Source organism: Cynara cardunculus (genome assembly GCF_001531365.2).
Source record: "Cynara cardunculus var. scolymus isolate 2C chromosome LG 9, CcrdV1, whole genome shotgun sequence".
NCBI lineage: Eukaryota > Viridiplantae > Streptophyta > Magnoliopsida > Asterales > Asteraceae > Cynara > Cynara cardunculus.
In genome coordinates, this window is record NC_037536.1 from 6,643,933 (window position 1) to 6,663,329 (window position 19,397).

General features: G+C 34.0%; 2 protein-coding genes across 2 annotated transcripts; both read right to left on the minus strand.

The window, feature by feature from the left end:
- Positions 1 to 3,702: 3,702 nt before the first annotated feature.
- On the minus strand, positions 3,703 to 7,509 carry LOC112517710 (myb family transcription factor PHL7-like). The gene is made up of 6 exons (XM_025125093.1): positions 7,194 to 7,509; positions 6,963 to 7,039; positions 6,809 to 6,848; positions 6,158 to 6,215; positions 4,964 to 5,033; positions 3,703 to 4,116 (listed from the first exon to the last, which is right to left on the minus strand). Exons 1-6 carry the CDS (start codon positions 7,297 to 7,299, stop codon positions 3,703 to 3,705), a joined length of 765 nt encoding a protein of 254 aa, XP_024980861.1. The 5' UTR covers positions 7,300 to 7,509.
- A 4,173-nt stretch (positions 7,510 to 11,682) lies between these two features.
- LOC112518184 (PHD finger protein ALFIN-LIKE 1-like) lies at positions 11,683 to 18,432 on the minus strand. Its single transcript, XM_025125796.1, has 5 exons — positions 18,152 to 18,432; positions 18,025 to 18,057; positions 16,137 to 16,359; positions 12,616 to 12,739; positions 11,683 to 12,101 (listed from the first exon to the last, which is right to left on the minus strand). The coding sequence occupies exons 1-5, from the start codon at positions 18,249 to 18,251 to the stop codon at positions 11,850 to 11,852; spliced, it is 732 nt and encodes a 243-aa protein (XP_024981564.1). The 5' UTR covers positions 18,252 to 18,432; the 3' UTR covers positions 11,683 to 11,849.
- Between the last annotated feature and the right edge of the window lie 965 nt (positions 18,433 to 19,397).

Here is a 19,397-nt window from a genome sequence, read left to right on the forward strand (position 1 = left end):
TATTGATCTTCTTTATCAATATATATTTTAAATTTGAAAATTGTGTTTGTATTCATCCCCCCCCCCTTCTACAACCTGTTTAGTATTCTTGTAGACCCTTTTGGGACCAACAGGGTCAAAATTGACCAGGCTTCTTCAATCTTCCTTAAATGGTCATGGAAGAGTATCTTTAAGTCTTATATCTGAGTTTAAGTTTATTAAAAAAGCATGTCCCGTAGTTGCTTAATAAAAGAAACTCTTGGTTCTATAGGACCATTATACTATTTGCCCATGGATGCCTATTTGTTATTTCCTTCTCTTTCAGCTAATTTGCATTGTTACTCCCTCATTTTTTTGCCATATACTAACATTTTTTTGTGCAGGTAATTAAGCTTGGTTTCGATATGGTCTTTTATGCTAATAATTTGGAGTTTGGTGGAAATCTTGGGTTTATTCACTTCTTTTGGAGATGTTCGTATTGCAGGAGCCACTTTGGTTGGTTTCTCCTTCTGTTTAATTTCAATGGAGAGGGCTTACACAGAGGATGCTTCAATCTCCAAAACCCGACACTTGGTTTGTCATTGGATATTGGGAAGTTAATGGTTTTGGAATCTTGGGATATATGGTTGGTCCCATGGTTGTTTCAATTTCAATTATGGAATATGGTGCTATTGGATCTGATTATGGTTTTAAATTTGAATTGGATTCATCAGGGGCTCTTTTTATGCATTTCATTCCTTTTGTCTTCATCCAACAAATTGGTTTCAGATCTTCAGTTGTATTCCAAAAAGCATGTACAAATCTATTTGTAGAAGTTGAAGATGGAGAATCAGTTTGTTTTTTTAAAACTTATCATATACAAGCACAGAAGCAAAAGTTCAAACTGAGATGACAGGGTTCAAAAACTTAGAGGTTTGTTTGGTTATTCTATTGTAACTTTTTTTATGTTGTGTTAATTTTTGGTCGGCTACCATAGGGATAATATAGTGTTGATCTATCATATTCATAGCCTTTGATTTAAAGGCCTTTGATTTAAAGTATGTTGTCAACTCACTTTATTCGAGAAAAAGAAAAATTGATAAGTTTTGTTGTTGTAACATATTGTTACTTGTTTGGGTAGATATTTGAATGGAGATCAAATCAATTGAGAGATACATTCATCAGAGAATGAGTTGTTTGAGAGAATTGAGTTGCTCGTTTTTCAGAGTGGTTGGGGTGGAATATATACATGATGCACAAAACATTCAAACAGACCATTCTATTTCTATAGGCATGTTTTGATGCAAAAAACATCCTTTTTTTATATTTTCTATCTACTTGCTGGTTGTTTTGATTAGAAGCTGACCCCGTGTACATTTTGCAGGTTTATGTTTTTTGTTTATAACTTGATTGTTGGTTGATTTATGTTTTTATTTTGTTGATTGTTTATAATCGATGATATGAACTATGTAAGTTTTTAATTGTTGTATTTCATCCTGATAATTGAGTGTTCATTTGAATTTTATTCATAAAGCTGTATAAGTTTCTTGATGCGTTTGAGTACTAAACTGAGATTAAATTGATCAACTTGTGATTGGCAGGGGATTTTGTTTCTCAAGTAAATTGTGATGAGAAGGGTATTGAAATATGAAGACGATTTTGCTGAGCTATATGGATGGAGTTGTACATGATATAGCGAATTCAATATGGCGTAGAGAGGTAAGGGTACAAAAGCATAACACATCATCAAGTAGTTGTTCTCTAAAAACAACAAATCATTGTGCCAAACTACAGGTTGAAACTGCGATCTCAAGTTGATAAATACCACTTAGATGCTTCTTGTAATTTACTCTTTGATTATTTAACGGTCAATATGTGCTATCAATGTCTGGGTATGATATAATCACAATATTGCTTTATTTTAATGGTAATTTTTATGTATTGTGTTTTTACTTATGAACATTTTATTAATTTCCTATTACCAAATGTACAACTTATTATTGTACATACAACTTCTTAAAAGATTTCCAATCCACTTGATATATTCCTTCAGCCATAAAAGATTTCCAAAAGGTGATGTTTACCTTGTGGAATAGACTCTCATATTAGCATGTTCACGAAACTCTTACAAGATAAGTGTTTGATAAACGGCCTCTTAGACTCTTGTGAGGACAATTGAGGAGCGTATTGTTAATTTATATATCTATTATACAAGGGGTTGTATGTTGCCATGTATCAGCATGGCTCAGATTCAAATGGGTGTGTATGATGTTGGTTTTGGAAAGGGCACCACCACGTGGTTGTAAGCAGAAATTTAGACGTAGTTTCGACCTTGGGTAGAAATGGAAACGGCCATGGATGGTTTGTTTAACGGAGAAACCTTTGTTTGAGTCATCTACATGCCATGTTCACACGTGTGTATGTAAACTACAAAAGCGAACACTTTTACCGACAGAAAAATACGCCGGTGGTTCATTCTGTCGATAAAAGTCATCACCGAGGTATTGAAATCATACCCAGGACTTGATATGAAGCCAAACAAACAGTTTCGGGTGAATTCTTTTTTATTTGAAAATAAGACATTTGAATGTCAATGTGCATAGAAATATGTTGTTAGTACTTATGAGTAAGAAATTCCAAACATGCTTTTATATTATTGTCCCACTGTCTTTCAACAATGGTTGATCTTCATCGATGTTATTAACATGTCTCTGACACATTTCACGACTTTGTCCACCAAACATTTGATACCATGTGGTTAAAAACTTGTTCAATGTTTTATAGTTCTTTCTTTCTTTCTATAAATACCTCCTTTAATTATCTAAATTCCACTTCACAGATACGAACAGATAACCAGAAGGATATTATAGTTATAAGAGAATCATAAATGGCTATTAACAAGTGGAGCATCATCTTCCTCTTAACAATAATAGCACCTCTAACCACTTCAATTTCAACCAAGTAGTTTATTGTTGGTGACGACAAAGGTTGGACTCTCAACATCGATTATCAAGCTTAGGCCAATGGCAAGCAATCTGCGTTAGCGATCAACTTAGTATGTGTCCCATTATAGAGTGAACTGTGAACCTTAATAACACCTTATACATACATACACACACACACACACACACACACATATATATATATACTTACACGCATATATATATAGGGAAGGGTTCAAACGGGAACCCCTATGATTTACGAGAACGCGAGAACAGCCTGTTAACCTCATATTATGATAAAAAAATAAAATTAAAAGATTTTTGAAATTAAAATTGAAATTTAAAAAGATTAAAAAAAACTAAGATTAAAAGGGTAATAATGGAAATTAAGATATTGGTTTCCAAATGTCAGAAGTATAAGGAGGTTTCAGATTCAAATCCAAGAAAGAATAAAAATCCTCTTGCGGCCACAGAGGTTCAAATGCGGCCACAGAAGTGGTCGTCCTGGGATTAGTCGGCTCGCATAGTGGGTTGGATATCCAGATTAATAAATAAAAAAAAAAAAAAGATTCCCCAATGAATACCAGAGAAAACATAAGGTCTAGCTTAGATTATTAGGGATTATTAAGTACATAAGCAATCCTCATCTAGCTTTGATGGCTAGCTAAGTCTAACACTTTCTTAATATCAATATGTTTAGTTTACAAGATGAACAGATCTTTTATTTCAATTACAATACAATCCCACCTGCACAAAGTACATATTTCCAGCCAATTTCTTCACTTCAGAAAGGTGATTGATTCTAGTCAAAACTACCATGCGAAGCTCGAATTAGCGGTGAGTGGCAAAAACCTATACTCCATGGAAAGATATCGTCTTGGGAATGAAACGTATTCCCGCCTTTTGGAAGGAGAATGCTTTCGGAATTCAGTTTAAATATCTCTTGAGATACATCATCATCGTCATCATCATCATCGATAAGCACAACCCTAGCCCTCTTTGTAGGTCGAGATTCATGGATATGGCGTGTGTCGACTTCAGAATCAGATTCAAAATAATCGTTGATGATGGACTCGGATTCATCGCAAAGCGAAGGTAGGGATGTAAGAGAGATTGGTTTGTTGGTTTTTGCAATTGGCCTGGTTTTGTAGTCCTGTGCTATTCTCTCAAGAAATCTTGATTGTGCTTCGATTTTTAGCTTCAAATTCTTTTGAACCTGATATACAAAAATACTTTTTTCAGCGAGTTTCGAAGATCTGAGAGACAACTATCTAAATGAAAAAAGATATTAATAAAATCAAAATACTTTTGCAGGCGAATTAGTGTCATCGGTAAAAGTGTCATTAAAATATATCACTACAACAAAATTGGGTTTATAGGACAATCTCAATCTCTAAGTGTTCCAATAGACCATTTTATAGAACTTAATTTATAAGACCAAAATATAAAGCGTCCTATCTAAAGGTGTTGTAATAAGTTTATATGACGTTTTTGGGTGTCTTAACAAGTTTTTTAGAATATTTTTAATACAAAGTGTCACATTAGCAACTTTATATGACACTTTTGAGAAAGTGTCCTATAAACTCAATTTTTTATAGGACATTTGTTTTTATATGACAATTTTTCAAATAGTGTCCTATAAAGTTGATAATGGAATGTTTTATATTAAAAGTGTCCTAAAAAATTTATTACGACGTCAAAAAACGTCATATAAACTTATTACAACACCTTTAGACATGACACTTTATTTTCTTGGTCCTATAAACTAAGTCCTATAAAGAGGTCTATTAGGACACTTAGAATTTGAGAGTGTCCTATAAACCCGATTTTGTTGTAGTGTATATATTTGCCGATGGAATTGGGAAGTCTGTCCTTGGTAAGAGTAACTCTTACAAGGGCTTGCACATTTTTTGCCATTGACATTCTTTGTCGGCAAAAAGGTTAAATTTTACTTGCGGTTTGTTTTAAGGCGCAAGTAAAAGTTACTTTTACCGGCGGAGCTCCCAAACCTGTCGACAAAACTACAGTTTCTCGTAGTAACTTGACAATATGATCTATATTACCTCGAGTTGATCGCTCAAGCGCCTTTCAACTTCCATTTGCATTTGTAATGCTTCATTGAGCTGAATACCCCTAAACACATGAAGAAATTGTTTATCGGATATGAACTGAACTTTCTAAACGTGCATACGGATTGTTTTCTTCAGGGTCGTTTGACTCATTTCAATGTTATTGAATCGAGGTTATGTACCAAAAACTATAGATCGGCTAGAAAAGTAATAAATAAAACAAAATATAAAAATTCATATCATATATATTATATTGAAACTTAAAAGTCTTACTAATTAAAATAACAAAACTGTTATAAAATGACAAAGTAACATCAAATTCATATAAAAATATCATTCTTTTAATATTTATCAAAATTAAAATCGAAAATTATCAAACCAACTAAAAGAGTAAAAGTATAAAACAATATATAATTGGACTAAAACATGTATTACATGGCTAAAGTTCAAACGGGTGTATTTAAGTAAAAGTTAAAACATATATAATTAGGTGGCAAATTGCATAAAAAAGTAACGTGCTTTAACTTAATTCCTATTTTGGGTAACGTACTTTCAAAACTTCTATTTTGGTATCTCAGATGTAAAGTTTTAAATATTTAAGTATCCGGAGTAATCGGTTGAAGACTAATTTTAGATTTAACAAAATACATGTCACTAACTACGTCAGCAAATAATACTGAGTTGGATACCACATCAGCATGATAACCGGTTAATGTTTTAACCGGTTACTCGGGTACTTACATGTTTAAAACTTTACATCTTAGGTACAAAAATGGAAGTTATAAAAATACGTTACCCAAAATAGGAATCAAGTTAAAGCACGTTACTTTTTCATGTAACTTTCCCATAATTAGGCCCCAATTTTACGTCATGTTTAATATTTCACGTTGGAACACCCTCCTAAATCCGGACAACCCTATCTTCCATTTAGATAAAAGTGTGTCCTCCCAAAATCTTACATCTCATCAATCATTAGATTCTCCCTCTGATCTAATGATGCATATTCAAGTGATTATACTCAACAAGAATGAAACGTGAGAATTTGATACAAGAGGATACATCCGTGGACATTACCACCATACATATATACATGCAATATATATGGAGATATATATATATATATATATATATATATATATAGAGAGAGAGAGAGAGAGAGAATATGAATGAGTGAGAGAGATAACCCACGATGTTTTGCTAAAGTGGGGAAACATTTCTGATAAGCTTCTTTTCTCAAATTTGTCTCCTGCATATATATATCGTAATTAATTAGCAACATACACTACAACAAAATCGGGTTTATAGAACACTCTTAATTTTTAAGCATTTTAATAGACCTCTTTATATGACTTACTTTATAAGACCAAAAAAATAAAGTGTCATATCTAAAGACGTTGTAATAAGTTTATATGACGTTTTTTGACGTCTATAAGTTTTTTATGACACTTTTAATATAAAATGTCCCATTAACAACTTTATAAGATACTATTTGAAAAATTGTCCTGTAAAAAACAAATGTCCTATAATATATTGAGTTTATAAGACACTTTCTCAAAAATGTCCTATAAAGTTGCTAATGCGACACTTTGTATTAAAAATGTCCTAAAAACCTGTTAAGACACCCAAAAGCGTCATATAAACTTATTACAACACCTTTAGATATGACGTTTTATATTTTGGTCCTATAAAACGGTCTATTGGGACGTTTAGAGATTGGGGTGTCATATAAACCCAATTTTGTTGTAGTGATAAGCAGCGGATCGATAGAGGAGGGCTTTCAATCTGTTGAATCATATATATATATATTTCTTAAATTTACGTATTCTTAAAACTAATTACCTTTCGATGATTCCGGGATGAATTTCGACATCCTATACTTCTGCATAAACGTACCCTTTGTTAATTTAATGTACCCGAACTCTTTTATATCATCAACTAGATGACTGAAATCTGTATGTATATATATATGTATATATATAGAGAGAGAGAGAACCTGTAAATGGCTTTTGACATGGTAGATTGTGAGTCCTGCTATTCCCATTGTCTTCAATATACCCTTTGGTGTTGCCCCTACAAATTCAAACAGCCAACCACGGTTCAATCCGACCAAAACCATCACGAAAAATTACTTCATTCAAGATCATTGTTTATGAACACGTGAAACGAATCACGCAACGCCTAAAAGAACGCTTTCGTCACACGAAAAAAGTTTAAGAATACTTACTATCAGGGCCGCCAAGCTGATCAACCGCCTTTTCGAACAGATCATGGAGTTCTTGAGTCCATTTCAATCGTTCTTTCCTCAAGCTATCGTCGCAATTTGTACCCATATCTCCGAGGATAGTTTTCACCCTGGAGCGAACCCGTTTCAGGGATTGCACAAAGCAGAAGACAAGTGTTGGGATGGTTAATAAAAGGAAGAAGAAAACACAGAAACAGTCCAAGAGATGTTTCCTAGAAAACCATGGCGATTTGGTCTAAGGAAGGAAAGCAAGTGTACGGAATAAACCAAGTGAAGATTTTGTAGAGTTCCAAGCTTCTCAAATTCATTTTCTTGTTTTCGTTATCACTGCAACAAAGCCAATGTTAGGAAACATGACTGTTCTAACAGACTATTTAATTATTTTTTTAAATGCATTTTATACAAATTGTATTACTATAAATTGTTAAGAAATTAGGTATTACAATAAATTGTTAGGTGTCTCGTGTAATAAATTTTTGACGGAATTCATCATGTGCTTTAAAAATTAATGTTAATTAATTTCAAAAAACCCATAGGAAATCAATCAGGGACGGATCCAGAATTTTTTTCAAATGGTGGCACCATTTGACTATAAGAAAAAAACTATAGCGAAAAAAATTCAAACAGTGGCACCGGTTGATTATAAGAAACAAATATATATGGAATTTTTTTCAATCGCTAGCACTATTTGACTAAAAAATGACACTAACAAGATTTGAATTTGGTTCTAGAGTGGAATAAAAGTCTTGCAAACCAACTCTACCAAATAAAATTTGTTCTCATTGTAGTTTCAAAATACATACGGTGGCACACAACATATTATTACGGTTGTACCTCTCACGAACCTAAAAAATTTTACCCTTCGACGGAAAAATAATACGGTGGCACATGGTAGGTCCGCCCATGAAATCAACTACGTATTTATGACGGAATCCATTATCTGATTTTAAAAGATAATTTGTAATTAATTTTAAAAATCGTCAGAAATTCTTTCTAAGAATTTCTAACGATTTTCGGCTAATCCGTCATTTTATCTTAAAAAATAAGTTCTTTTAATTAATTAAAAAAAATATTGTTGGAAGTCCCTTGGAAATTATGGATGTCCTATGGAAAGCATTATTTGATTTTTTTTTTAGTAGTTTTTTAAAATCGAAGATTTTTATCATTTTCCTACGAATTTCCTATCGAATTTTTCTAAAATAAACTCATGTTTTTCTCCGTTTTGAAGTTAATGCACACATACCTACACACATTAGTATTTTAATTAGTGTGTCTTATTACGTATTCTTGAATTCATATATATTTATGGGTTTTTAGACGTGACTCGCTATTTTATAATTACGTATGCATGTTTTTAGACGTGACTCACTATTTTATATATAGTTAATGTATATATGATCATTTTGCATCAATCTATTCGAACCAATATTGTTCCATTAAGAAACCATAGAATTCGTCGAAAATCTAAGAATTTTCCTACTGATTCTTGAAGAAATGGTGATTTTTTCAATTGATTCTACAAACCCATCGAAAATTTATCAGTGATTATATAAATTTTCGACGAACATTTTAAAAAACTACTGTTTTCTATTCGACTCGAAGCTATTACATACACCACATAATTTTTATATTAGAATTTGTTTTTGTAAATAAAAGATTTTTTATCGAAAATCAGTCATAAATGAATACCACCAAAAATCCGTTGAAAATCAGTTGCAAAGGGACATCGAAAACTCATCGTTGTTTACCAAGGCTTTCCATATGAAATTATATGTCATTAGAAATACTTTCAATTCCGTTGAAAGATCATCGAAAAAAACTTCTGACCAAAAAATTTCCAACGGACGTTGTATATTTTCATTTTTACTTCGTTTCGACCTACCTTGTGTATATTTTCATTTTGTCTTGTAAACATTTCGTCTTTGTATATGTGAATTGTCTACGTCTTTGGACGCTCCGTCGTTTTCATTTTCGTTTTATTTTGGATTTTTATATTTTTATTTTATCTTTTTCCCTTTAAATGTATTGAGGCTGCTGGTATCAATATAGAATGCTTGTTTTTGTCAAACAACTTTATGGTCACCATAATTTTTAATTCATACATTATCATGTGTGATTATTTTTAATAAATTTAGAAAGAAAAAAACAAATTTCAAGTAAATACAAAAAATAAAAAATAAAAAAGCCTGTATTTTTAGTGATAGTGACACATGTGATTTTTCTTTATGAAATAAGACAGAAAAATTAAATTGAATTAAAATTAGTGTTTTCAGGTTTTTTTGGCTTTCCTCAGAATAGCAGATTTTTAAGTTGGAAAAGACTCGATCCTTGTTTCAGTCATAATGAGTCTCCGAGACCCTGGGACATTGGCTTTTGCCAACAATGAACTATTAATGATCGCATCATGTGCATATTCTATAGTATAGCCTGCAACTGATCCAGTTTCCGCTTCTGGGAGATCAAACGGAGCTTGATTTGTTTCTGCTAGACAAGAAATAAAGAACATAATCGATACAGGGAACAAGGGAATACCGGACCATATATGCTTTTGTGCCATGACAATCTCATTCGAATTACGGGGACCTACATATATTAGTACAGTATACCGGGTCCCTGGCCAGCATCGCAAGCTCAAAAAATAGTATAATAAAAACAAAATTGTCTTTTGATAAAATAATCTCGCTTTGGCCAACTTTTCCCCAAATAGTCTCATTTAACATGTCTCAAGCTTATGTCATGCTAAACACGAAATAAATAATTTTTATATTCATGTATCAAACGCAATCTTGATATACAATTGATTGTGAATATTTATTCATATTTGTATATGCATTACAAAACCAAGAATGAAGTATCCATAATTTCAAATTGAGTCAATCATCTTTTCGTAGAGTTTTCGCGCTTCATTTTAATTATTAATGATAGATGAATAGTTATTCGACAAGGTTATAAACGTAAATTTGACAAAAACATACATATATTGACTGTATAGTTTTTCATTATTATGTTGTATGACGCCACCTTCTTAGAGGTCATCCCTATTGGTTTTCGGCGAAGGTTTGTGTGAGAAGGAGAGCGAAGGTAAGAAGCGTAAGAAGAAGTCCAACTTTGATCTCAAACCCATCCATGAATTGTGCTTTATATGGGGGATTGATCTGGTAGATCTCATTGCATCTCATCCTAATATGCATCCAAGGATGGAGATTACTTCTTACGCTTATTACCTCAATTCTCCTTCTCACCAGGACCCAACCTATTGGTCTCACAGTCATAGGGGTCAAATCACATTTCCCTGAAGGCAAATGGGTGGTATCAAAAGTCAAACCCTAAACCTTCCGAACATCTCTACACCCACATTCTTCCCTAAGAGAAATTGGTTTGAGTCCCTCTAAGGCTATTGTACGTAAGCTGACCCTGACATCCACAATTTAAAAAAAAAAGACCTCCGGGGCTTGAATGCAAAACAGGGTTATAGATACAATTATACAAACCTCAATTCATACTGTGCTTCAAGATCCAACAGTGCCAAGAATGTTGCAGTAATAAGCATCAACCATAAGCACCTATGCCACAATCACACACAACAACAGTCATGAGCCAAACTAAACGAGCCCAGTATATCACATCCAAAAATAGGTTGTAAAGAGATGTATACAGACATGTCTTATATATTCTACTTTGTAGAATATAGGGCTCCAAAGTTTTTGTGATGCTTAAGATATTGTAGTATTTTGACTTCCTAGTTCATATAGGTAAAGATCAAACATCATAACCACACCCAAGCAACATGTGACATCTTTCTTTTCAAAATAATATAATATCAATCATCTTTGTCATTCAAACCATTGATTTAGGGGGGAAAAGTCATCAATACATTTTTATCCGGACAGACGGCTTAACAAGTATAGGGCTTAATGGAAGAAAAAAGTAAATGGGGCCCCCAAGGCGAATAGAATCAATAAGATTAAAGCCATAATCTTGTGTGTGTGTGTGTGTATATATATATTATATAGGTAGAGTGCCAAATGAGAACACCTCCATTTCACAAGATCGAGAGAACACACTTATCACACGTGATGTGACCGGATGGTGTGCGAACGACATGCCTTGCAACTTAGGTCGCGCCAAAGGTCGGTTGCGTTTATGATTTAGTATCATATATGATGGTCTTGATGGATTATGGTATCATATCATAGACCCTCTTATCACATGTGAAGGGCCTAATTGGTGTAAGGACGACTTGGCCCGCAACTAAAATCATTGCCAAAAGTTGTTCACATCTCTGATTTAGTATCATATATAATGGAATAATAGTATCACAATTGATTGTCTATAGTAAAAGGATGTATGCACGTTCTCGTAAAATGAAGGTGTTCTCGTTTGAACCCTTCCTTATATAGGTATATATTATATATATATATATATATATATATATATATATATATATATAAGTAGCATAAAGAACAAGGACTCAATTAAGAGGCTGAAGGTGTGCATTTCAACCCCTTTGGGCATATGTTATCAACAGTCACAATAAAAAGAATACATTACAGACATTTTTTTTTCGTTTGTAACATGGCCATCGCTACTTTCTGTTAGGCATCTCGGCCGTTAATGTTTTTTTCCTCATAATCGTTTCTATGGCCTACCTCTTTTCATGCTGCAAGAAGGGCATTTGTACTGTTTTATGCTCTCGGCCTTGGCTGGGGTAATCTTTACGCATTTTCCATGGTACCACCTTTCACATATGTCGCACCCGATCCAGAACTCGTCAGCATTGTAATTTCCACCACAGCTACCACATTGTGTGTCACCATGTTCATCCTCTTCCTCCTCGTAACTCTCATCTGCTAGCTTTTGGACACTTTTGACCTGTCCATCGCTTGATCTCTGCAATATAGTTGATTTTAGATTAAATTATATTATGGTTAAGATAATATAGAGTGGTAAACTGGTCTTTGGTCAAGTGATGGGACCTGCCATTCGTGTGTATGGCCCATCAAATCACCAAACCAAACAAGCACGGTATATTCCACCCGAGGGTCGGTTTTAGGGGGTGAAAATGTACAGAAATCTGACCTCTACCCCAAGGTGTAGAGCAGTTGTTTTCGAGAAAGGCTCATTGAATCACCATGGGTTGGTTGCATCACAAAGACAAGAAGCCATTGAGCCGCCATTTTAATATAGAGAAGTGACCAAGGAATCAACCCACCAAATTTTGCGTTCTTGAGTCGAAATTTATCATACATCCAGGTTTTAACTTTATCGGACCTTATAAGGCCGGAGAGAGATTCCGCCTCATTGGATAACATGAGTTCTAAATGTGTTACGAGTTTCACTGCTTTCAGAAGAGCCTCAAATTTGGGGGTATTCTAAAGTACATTCATGATTCAAGTAATCTGACCTTTACGCTGCCCTTTGCTTTGCTTCCGCTCTCTGCTGCACTAGGCTTATCTTTTAAGGGTTTCCTTTCTGATACAACTTCAAAGACGGTGGGCATCTCGTTAATCAAGCTAAACAGACGCTTCCTGTCGAAAACAAGGAGATATGATAACATGAGTCCTTGAAATAACCAGGCTTGTTCAAGGAGCCACAATCCACAAACAGATGAGACAAAAAAGATTATCAACAGTGAAGTCTAGTATATCAATTTCAACATTGAAATACGTCCCAGGAACTCAAAAAAATATGTAAAAGAAGTCGTTTAGTGAAGCTACTGAAACATCACAAGGTTTGAGAATAATTCCACCCTTTGGCTGAAAAATATAACGACCCACAGACTTCATGTAACCATTTGTCACTATATTTATGCATCAATTCCTTTCAATGTTGATTGTTAATTTTTTGTGCGCATGTTACTATAGGCTGCTAGAATCGAATCAGTTGTTAATAATTATATCTAGTTTATTACAAAATGTTTTAAACATACAAAGCATATAGATAGTTAGAAGAACACGACCCCAGCAAGACAAGTATAAAGAAGCATACTCTTAAGTATGAGGAGATACCGATCAACATGAAAGATTTGAAATATCAAACCAATGTTTGTCACCTAGTTTGAATTAAGGTGCTATGAACTGAATTCTAGACATAAGTTTAAGTTTGAAATAAACTCCCCATAGGTCAGCAGTGTGAGTCTCCTCAGGGCCACTGGGATTTCCTTGCTGTTATCTTCAGGTCCCCATGGGACACGGTTTTTTTTTTAAAGCATCCATGAATAGAGGATCAACCTTTTCGCTTTTGAAAAGTATGTCAGAGTGCATTCTGAATGTAACAGTCAGCTGGGAAGCAAACTCAGTTGCCAACTAGATTGCAAACTAAAGCCTTTGCTGCAAGATAGGCCACAGTTTCTTTATGTATGATGCAATAATAGTTCAACCTCCTACAGGCGCTGAATTAAGGGCAGAGCGAATCCCAATTCTTGTTAGTTCAATTATATCTTGGTTCCATGTCAGTTGGTTTATACTTGATACCTCCAAGTTTTTTTTTTTAAGTATATAATACTTATATACGGCAAATGCAAATAAACTCACACACCCTCCTCACATTTGGTGAGGTTTGAACCCCTGACCTCCTAGGAAGCCAAAGGCTATGATACCACTAGGCCAAAGACTCTTTGGTATATACCTCCAAGTTTTCATCATCAAACTTCTCCATATTGGTATGATTATTCTATGGAGTCGCTCTGCTTCAAGCAATTTGATTTTTTACAGCTTCATCCATATCCGAAAGACTATTTGCTAAGTGTTTCTATTCAACTTACATTGACAGAAGTATAACACAGGAATTTTCATTTTGCTTATCCATACAATTTATAAAGGCATTTTCCCAGTATCTGCCTAAGTAGGAATACAGGTTTTGGTGTTAACTCCTACCCCCTCCATCCCAAATAAAATGCAGAGATTTACTTGGCACATCGATCAATAAAAATGGTGACTAGAGATTAAATGAATAGGAACAAAATAGAAGAAATTTGTGGACTTAAATTAAAGTTACTAATTTCAAGCAAAGATTACTACGACAAAAAAAACAAGGATCAAAAAACTAACAGAAAAAGGAAACCTTGCATTCTTTCTAGGACGAACAAAAATGGAAAGTGTTACACTTTTTGGGACAGATGAAGTGAAAAACAGGTAGGAGAGTTCCTAAATCAATTGTCAATTTCTCCTAAATCTTAAGTTGAATTTATTTCATGCTAGTCAGAGAACAATTACCCTGCAAGATTATAATAAGGGTTACATAAGGGTAATTAGGGGTCAGATTATTATACACCATCCCCAAGAAAACGAGTCCACTTCTGATTTTGAAAGTTAAATCCAACAATTTTCAGATTCAAATCTAACACAAAGATCTTTGGTTTTGTGAACTCCAAAATACTCGTATTTCAATATTTTTAATTGGTGAGTTCAGTTTTCTTTTCTTCTCTTTTTTTTTTTTTTTGCTTGAATTCTGTTATTAACTTCAACATTGTGAAGTGAATCATTTGATACTCAAAAATCAAACATGGACTCTGTTGCTACAGATAGACTTACGCTCAGAAAGATAAATAAACTGGGTACCCAAAATTTGTAAGCAGGCTCATAACTCTTGTTCATTGGTTACACCTTCAGAGACAACATCAGGCGAATTAAGAAACTAACATGCTACCAACATAATATAACAATATCAGGCAAATTAAAAAAACTAACATGCTACCAACATAATATAGAAATATATGACCACACTTATAAATAACAATAGCACTCGAAAGAAACACCTAGAATTAGACGAAATATACAAACATTTCCATAGAAAAACCAACAAAAGAGCAATGCCTAAAACTGAAAAGACCACTCTGGTCTAGAATGTCCTTAAGTAATAAAAAGCTTCAATTGTCACCCCAGTTTGCAAATGCCACCATATCATGCCTTTTACGACTTATACATATTGACAAGAAACATGACAGTCTGAAATACATTATATTACGATTGCAGTTCAAGCATGCATAATTTATTCGTTTTTGTCCTTGAAAATAATTCCTATTAACAAGCATAAAAAGAACAAAAACTATGAAGGATCTTACACACTTAAAACACACATTCTTCGTTATGGCATCCAACATTTATCAGTTGGGACACGGTAACAAGCCGTCTCCAGATCAACCATGACAAATTCAATATACAAGCACTGAAAGCCTGTAAATGTTCAAAGCAGAGGAGCCTTCCAAAGACTAAAGTTGCCAATCCAAGTCAAATGGAGAAACCTTGCATTCTCACCATCACATGCATATAAACAAAGCAAACGAGCATAGTATATCCCACCCAGAGGTGGGGTCTAGGAGCGGGATGTACGCAAGCTTGTCCTCTACCCCAAAGAATAGAGCGGTTGTTTCCATATATAGAATTCGTCCAGTGCATCAATGAATCCAAGAGAGAGTGTATATTAAATAATCGATGATGACCACAAGAAGGAACTTAAAAGATGCAGTCTTTATAAGAAAACTGTGACTAATATTTAATCACTTGATATCATTAACACGTTTGAAAACCCAGTCATGTGGTTCACAGTATGTTCTTATCACATGACCTCCACAAAGCAGTTGGAGTCATCCAGAAGCTCCTCAATGAATAAGGGAGAAACAAACAAAAAAGAATATATATGAGCTTTATGTCAATTGTTAATTCACAAAAGAAAAAGGAATGCTGTCAAGTTCCTAATCTCCAAAGGTTTTAGGAAGTCGGATTGATTTTTGGTTTTTAACCAACAAAACTAAAATCGTCACATTGAAGCATGAAGCTGGAAAGTAAACATATTTAGACCAAGTAGATCAAAAATGTTAGAATGAACAAATGCAAACAATTATATAAAACTCGAAAGCCAGCAAAGCACAAAATGCATCAAACGAATCACCATCTTACATCAAGGGTGACCATCAAATGAAAGTACCTCTCATTACGATTTAGCCGCGCTCCAAGATAGAAAGCCACAGAGAGCAACCAACAGTCACTATGGACTGCAACCAGCGACAGCCAATCTTTGCGATTCATGCCATCCCTTGCAAAGTTTATTCCGAGAGCTGGCTCAGGGAGCTCCGGAGGAACTTCCTCTGCAGGAAGAGTGACTTCCCAACTTTCATTTGGATGTCCATACAGACACAAGTTCTCTTTTTCTGAAACCACCAGAACACTGATTTAATAGGTTAAAGAAAGAATCTTGCAACGCAAATAGTAACACAAATTAGATTAGAATAAAAACTCCCCCACCATGTAAAAAATTAATAGTAAATATATCAAGGCTATGCAAGGATTTGTTCTTGTATACCCTATAAACCATTTAAATTGCTCACAGAGAATTTATAAAGCATTAGACCATGTTAGCTTTATTTCAAGATTCAAGCTTTACCATTTGCACCTTCTATCAACAGAAGTTTTTTATATAAAAGAAAATGCACTTTATAATTATTTGCCTAAGCCATTTATACCCAAATCTGGCAATTGAAAATTGTGATCAAGTAACCCAACATTAACCACTTCACAAACCAGCTTAAAAAGAAGGGCCTCGTTGCTAAATGCGCTGAAAATTAGATAAAATATATACACAATTGTCTATTCTGAATACAATCCTTTCTTAAAATTAAAAAAATATGAAGTTATATCATTCAAAGAGGAAGTATAAAATATTTCATAACCAGGACAAGTATTTACCACATAAGTTTACTTTCTTGAAAAATGTAAATCAACCAATACACCAAACAGAGAAATTTGCTGCGCAAAAAATAAACTTTGGAATTGCAAGGAGCTGTTGCTTGGGCAGTTTACAATATGGGAAATTACTCTGCTGCTTTGGCCACTAATTTTCTTCAGATTGAGGAGGATGGCATTCAACCCGGACGGAATAAGCAAGTAAGGAATGATCACGTGCCAACTAGAGTATGGTTCTTTCTTTGGTTAACTATTCATCATGCCATACCAACCAAAGAGGCCCTGCTACAACCGAATTTATATCCAATTGAATGATTTCGTATATTTTGGTGCACCAAAGATGCTGAATCAGTGCCACACAATTGCTAAGTTGCAGCTGGTTTCATGCAGTGTGGACATCTGTTTTCAGTTGGTGGAATATAAACAGTACTATCCCTGGAGACTTGAATCAATTTTTCATCAATTGGAACAAGGGTGTCATCAGAATTTTGAGGAAGTTTTTGAGGATTACCACTCCACAGGCAATATGGATGATTTGGCTAGCACGAAACCATGTGGTTTTGAAGGAAAGATTTGTTTGCAGGGTGGCGAAGGGGGCTAAAATCAAAAGCAAATTCATTCACTTGGTCTATTGCAAACAGCAATTGATTCAGAAAGGGCCTGGCATCTAATGATGAGTCTCAGTTATTTGGCTAGTTTTTTATTGGAAAACGAATTTCTGAGTGGGAAGATGGTCTTTCAAAGCATTTTTGGGTGGGAAGATGGTCTTTGAAATGGTGAAGGAGATTTAAGTTTCAATCTTGCATTAATCTGTAAACTGATGCTTCAATTCCATTTGAACCTGTTTCACTCGTACATATGTTACTTCTGCTATGAACTGTTAAGATTGTTTGAAAATTTATCAACTTCATCAATCTCCATTTACAACTTAAAATATTGGTCTAACTTTTCAACAAAACCCAAAACCAATTTTTGACTAATAATGTACTAGGTCTGCCATCACAACTAAATTCTGCACACACGAGCATACTTAAATAACCATACATCTCCTTGTGTTCATATGTGCAGGCATTTTGAAAACTCAATTCCAACCGATCTGCATTTACGAAATAACTACTGAAATTGGAAATTACCTGGGTCACAAATTCCATAAAATTCATCAACATCTGCGCAAATTATAAGGAAAAAAAACAAGTCAGCGACTTAAAACAGAAAAAAGGGAAAGTTATAAATTAGGGCTAGCGTTATAGATTAAATTACCATAAGTCAAAGCACGAACTATGCCTGCACGGCGACCGCTATAATCTTTGAAGATCTCTTCAACAGTACGAGGGCTGGAAGAAATTGAAGCCATTTCCATATAAAATTAAAAAGTTAGAAACAAAAATCAAGATCCGGATGATGTAATTTCAAATTGAAGTCTACAATTTATTGACTATGCTATCTCTGTCGTCTGTTCTGTGCAGAGATCGGCTACCGAATTAATCCCAATTTTGAAATCAGATGAGAGAGAGAGAGAGAGAGAGAGAGAGAGAGAGAGAGAGAGAGATGCTTGTAAGAGAATCTAAAGCAAAGACGAAAGGAGGTAGAATTTGCTATGGGCACTCCTTAATATTTATTGGTAAACATAATCCCAAATCAATGTTCTTACAGTTAATTTTTAGGAAATTGCTCAATAGTCATTTCAGTTTTATATATTTACATTTTTAGTCCCTGTACTTATAGACCATGTTCAAGAAACATTTTTTTTTATATTTTAACCCCTAAGCAAGTTAAGGAGTTGCTATTTTGAAGAGGCAGTCACATTTTAGAAATTTTAGGAGAAAAATGGCTAAGAGGTGACTTGTCTGAGAGAAATGTGATATTTTGGGAGAAAAATGGTGTTCGTATGGTTGTAAACGAACCGAACGTTCAGCGAACCGTTTGTGAACCGTTCGACGGAAAGTTCGTTTATGTTCGTTTATTTAATAAATGAACGGACATGAACAATTTTTTATTCGTTTAATTAAACAAACGAACATGAACAAGAGTCTCGTTCGTTCATTTATATTCGTGAACGTTCGTTCATTTACCGTTCGTTTACGTTTGTTCGTTTATGTTCATTTATATATTAAAATTAAGGGAAAAAGTCTAAAAAAACCCAATGGACTTTAGTGTTTGGAATGATTAAGTCCTTGGACAATTTTTTGAAACACACAAGTCCTTAGACATTCCAAAACATGTTAAATAACTCCTTGGACAATTTTTTGGAACAAATAAGTCCTTGGACAATTTAAAACATGTTAAATAACTCATTGGACAATTTTTGGAACAAATAAGTCCTTGGACAATCCAAAACATGTTAATTAACTTCTTGGACTTTTCTAAAACCTGTTGAATACATTCTTATGACTTGTACAACTAGTTAAAGTGGTAAAATAGTGACAAAAGTCCGAAAAAAACCCCAATAAACATTCATATTTTGAACGATTAAGTCCCTAAATATTTTTTGAACCAAAAAGTATTT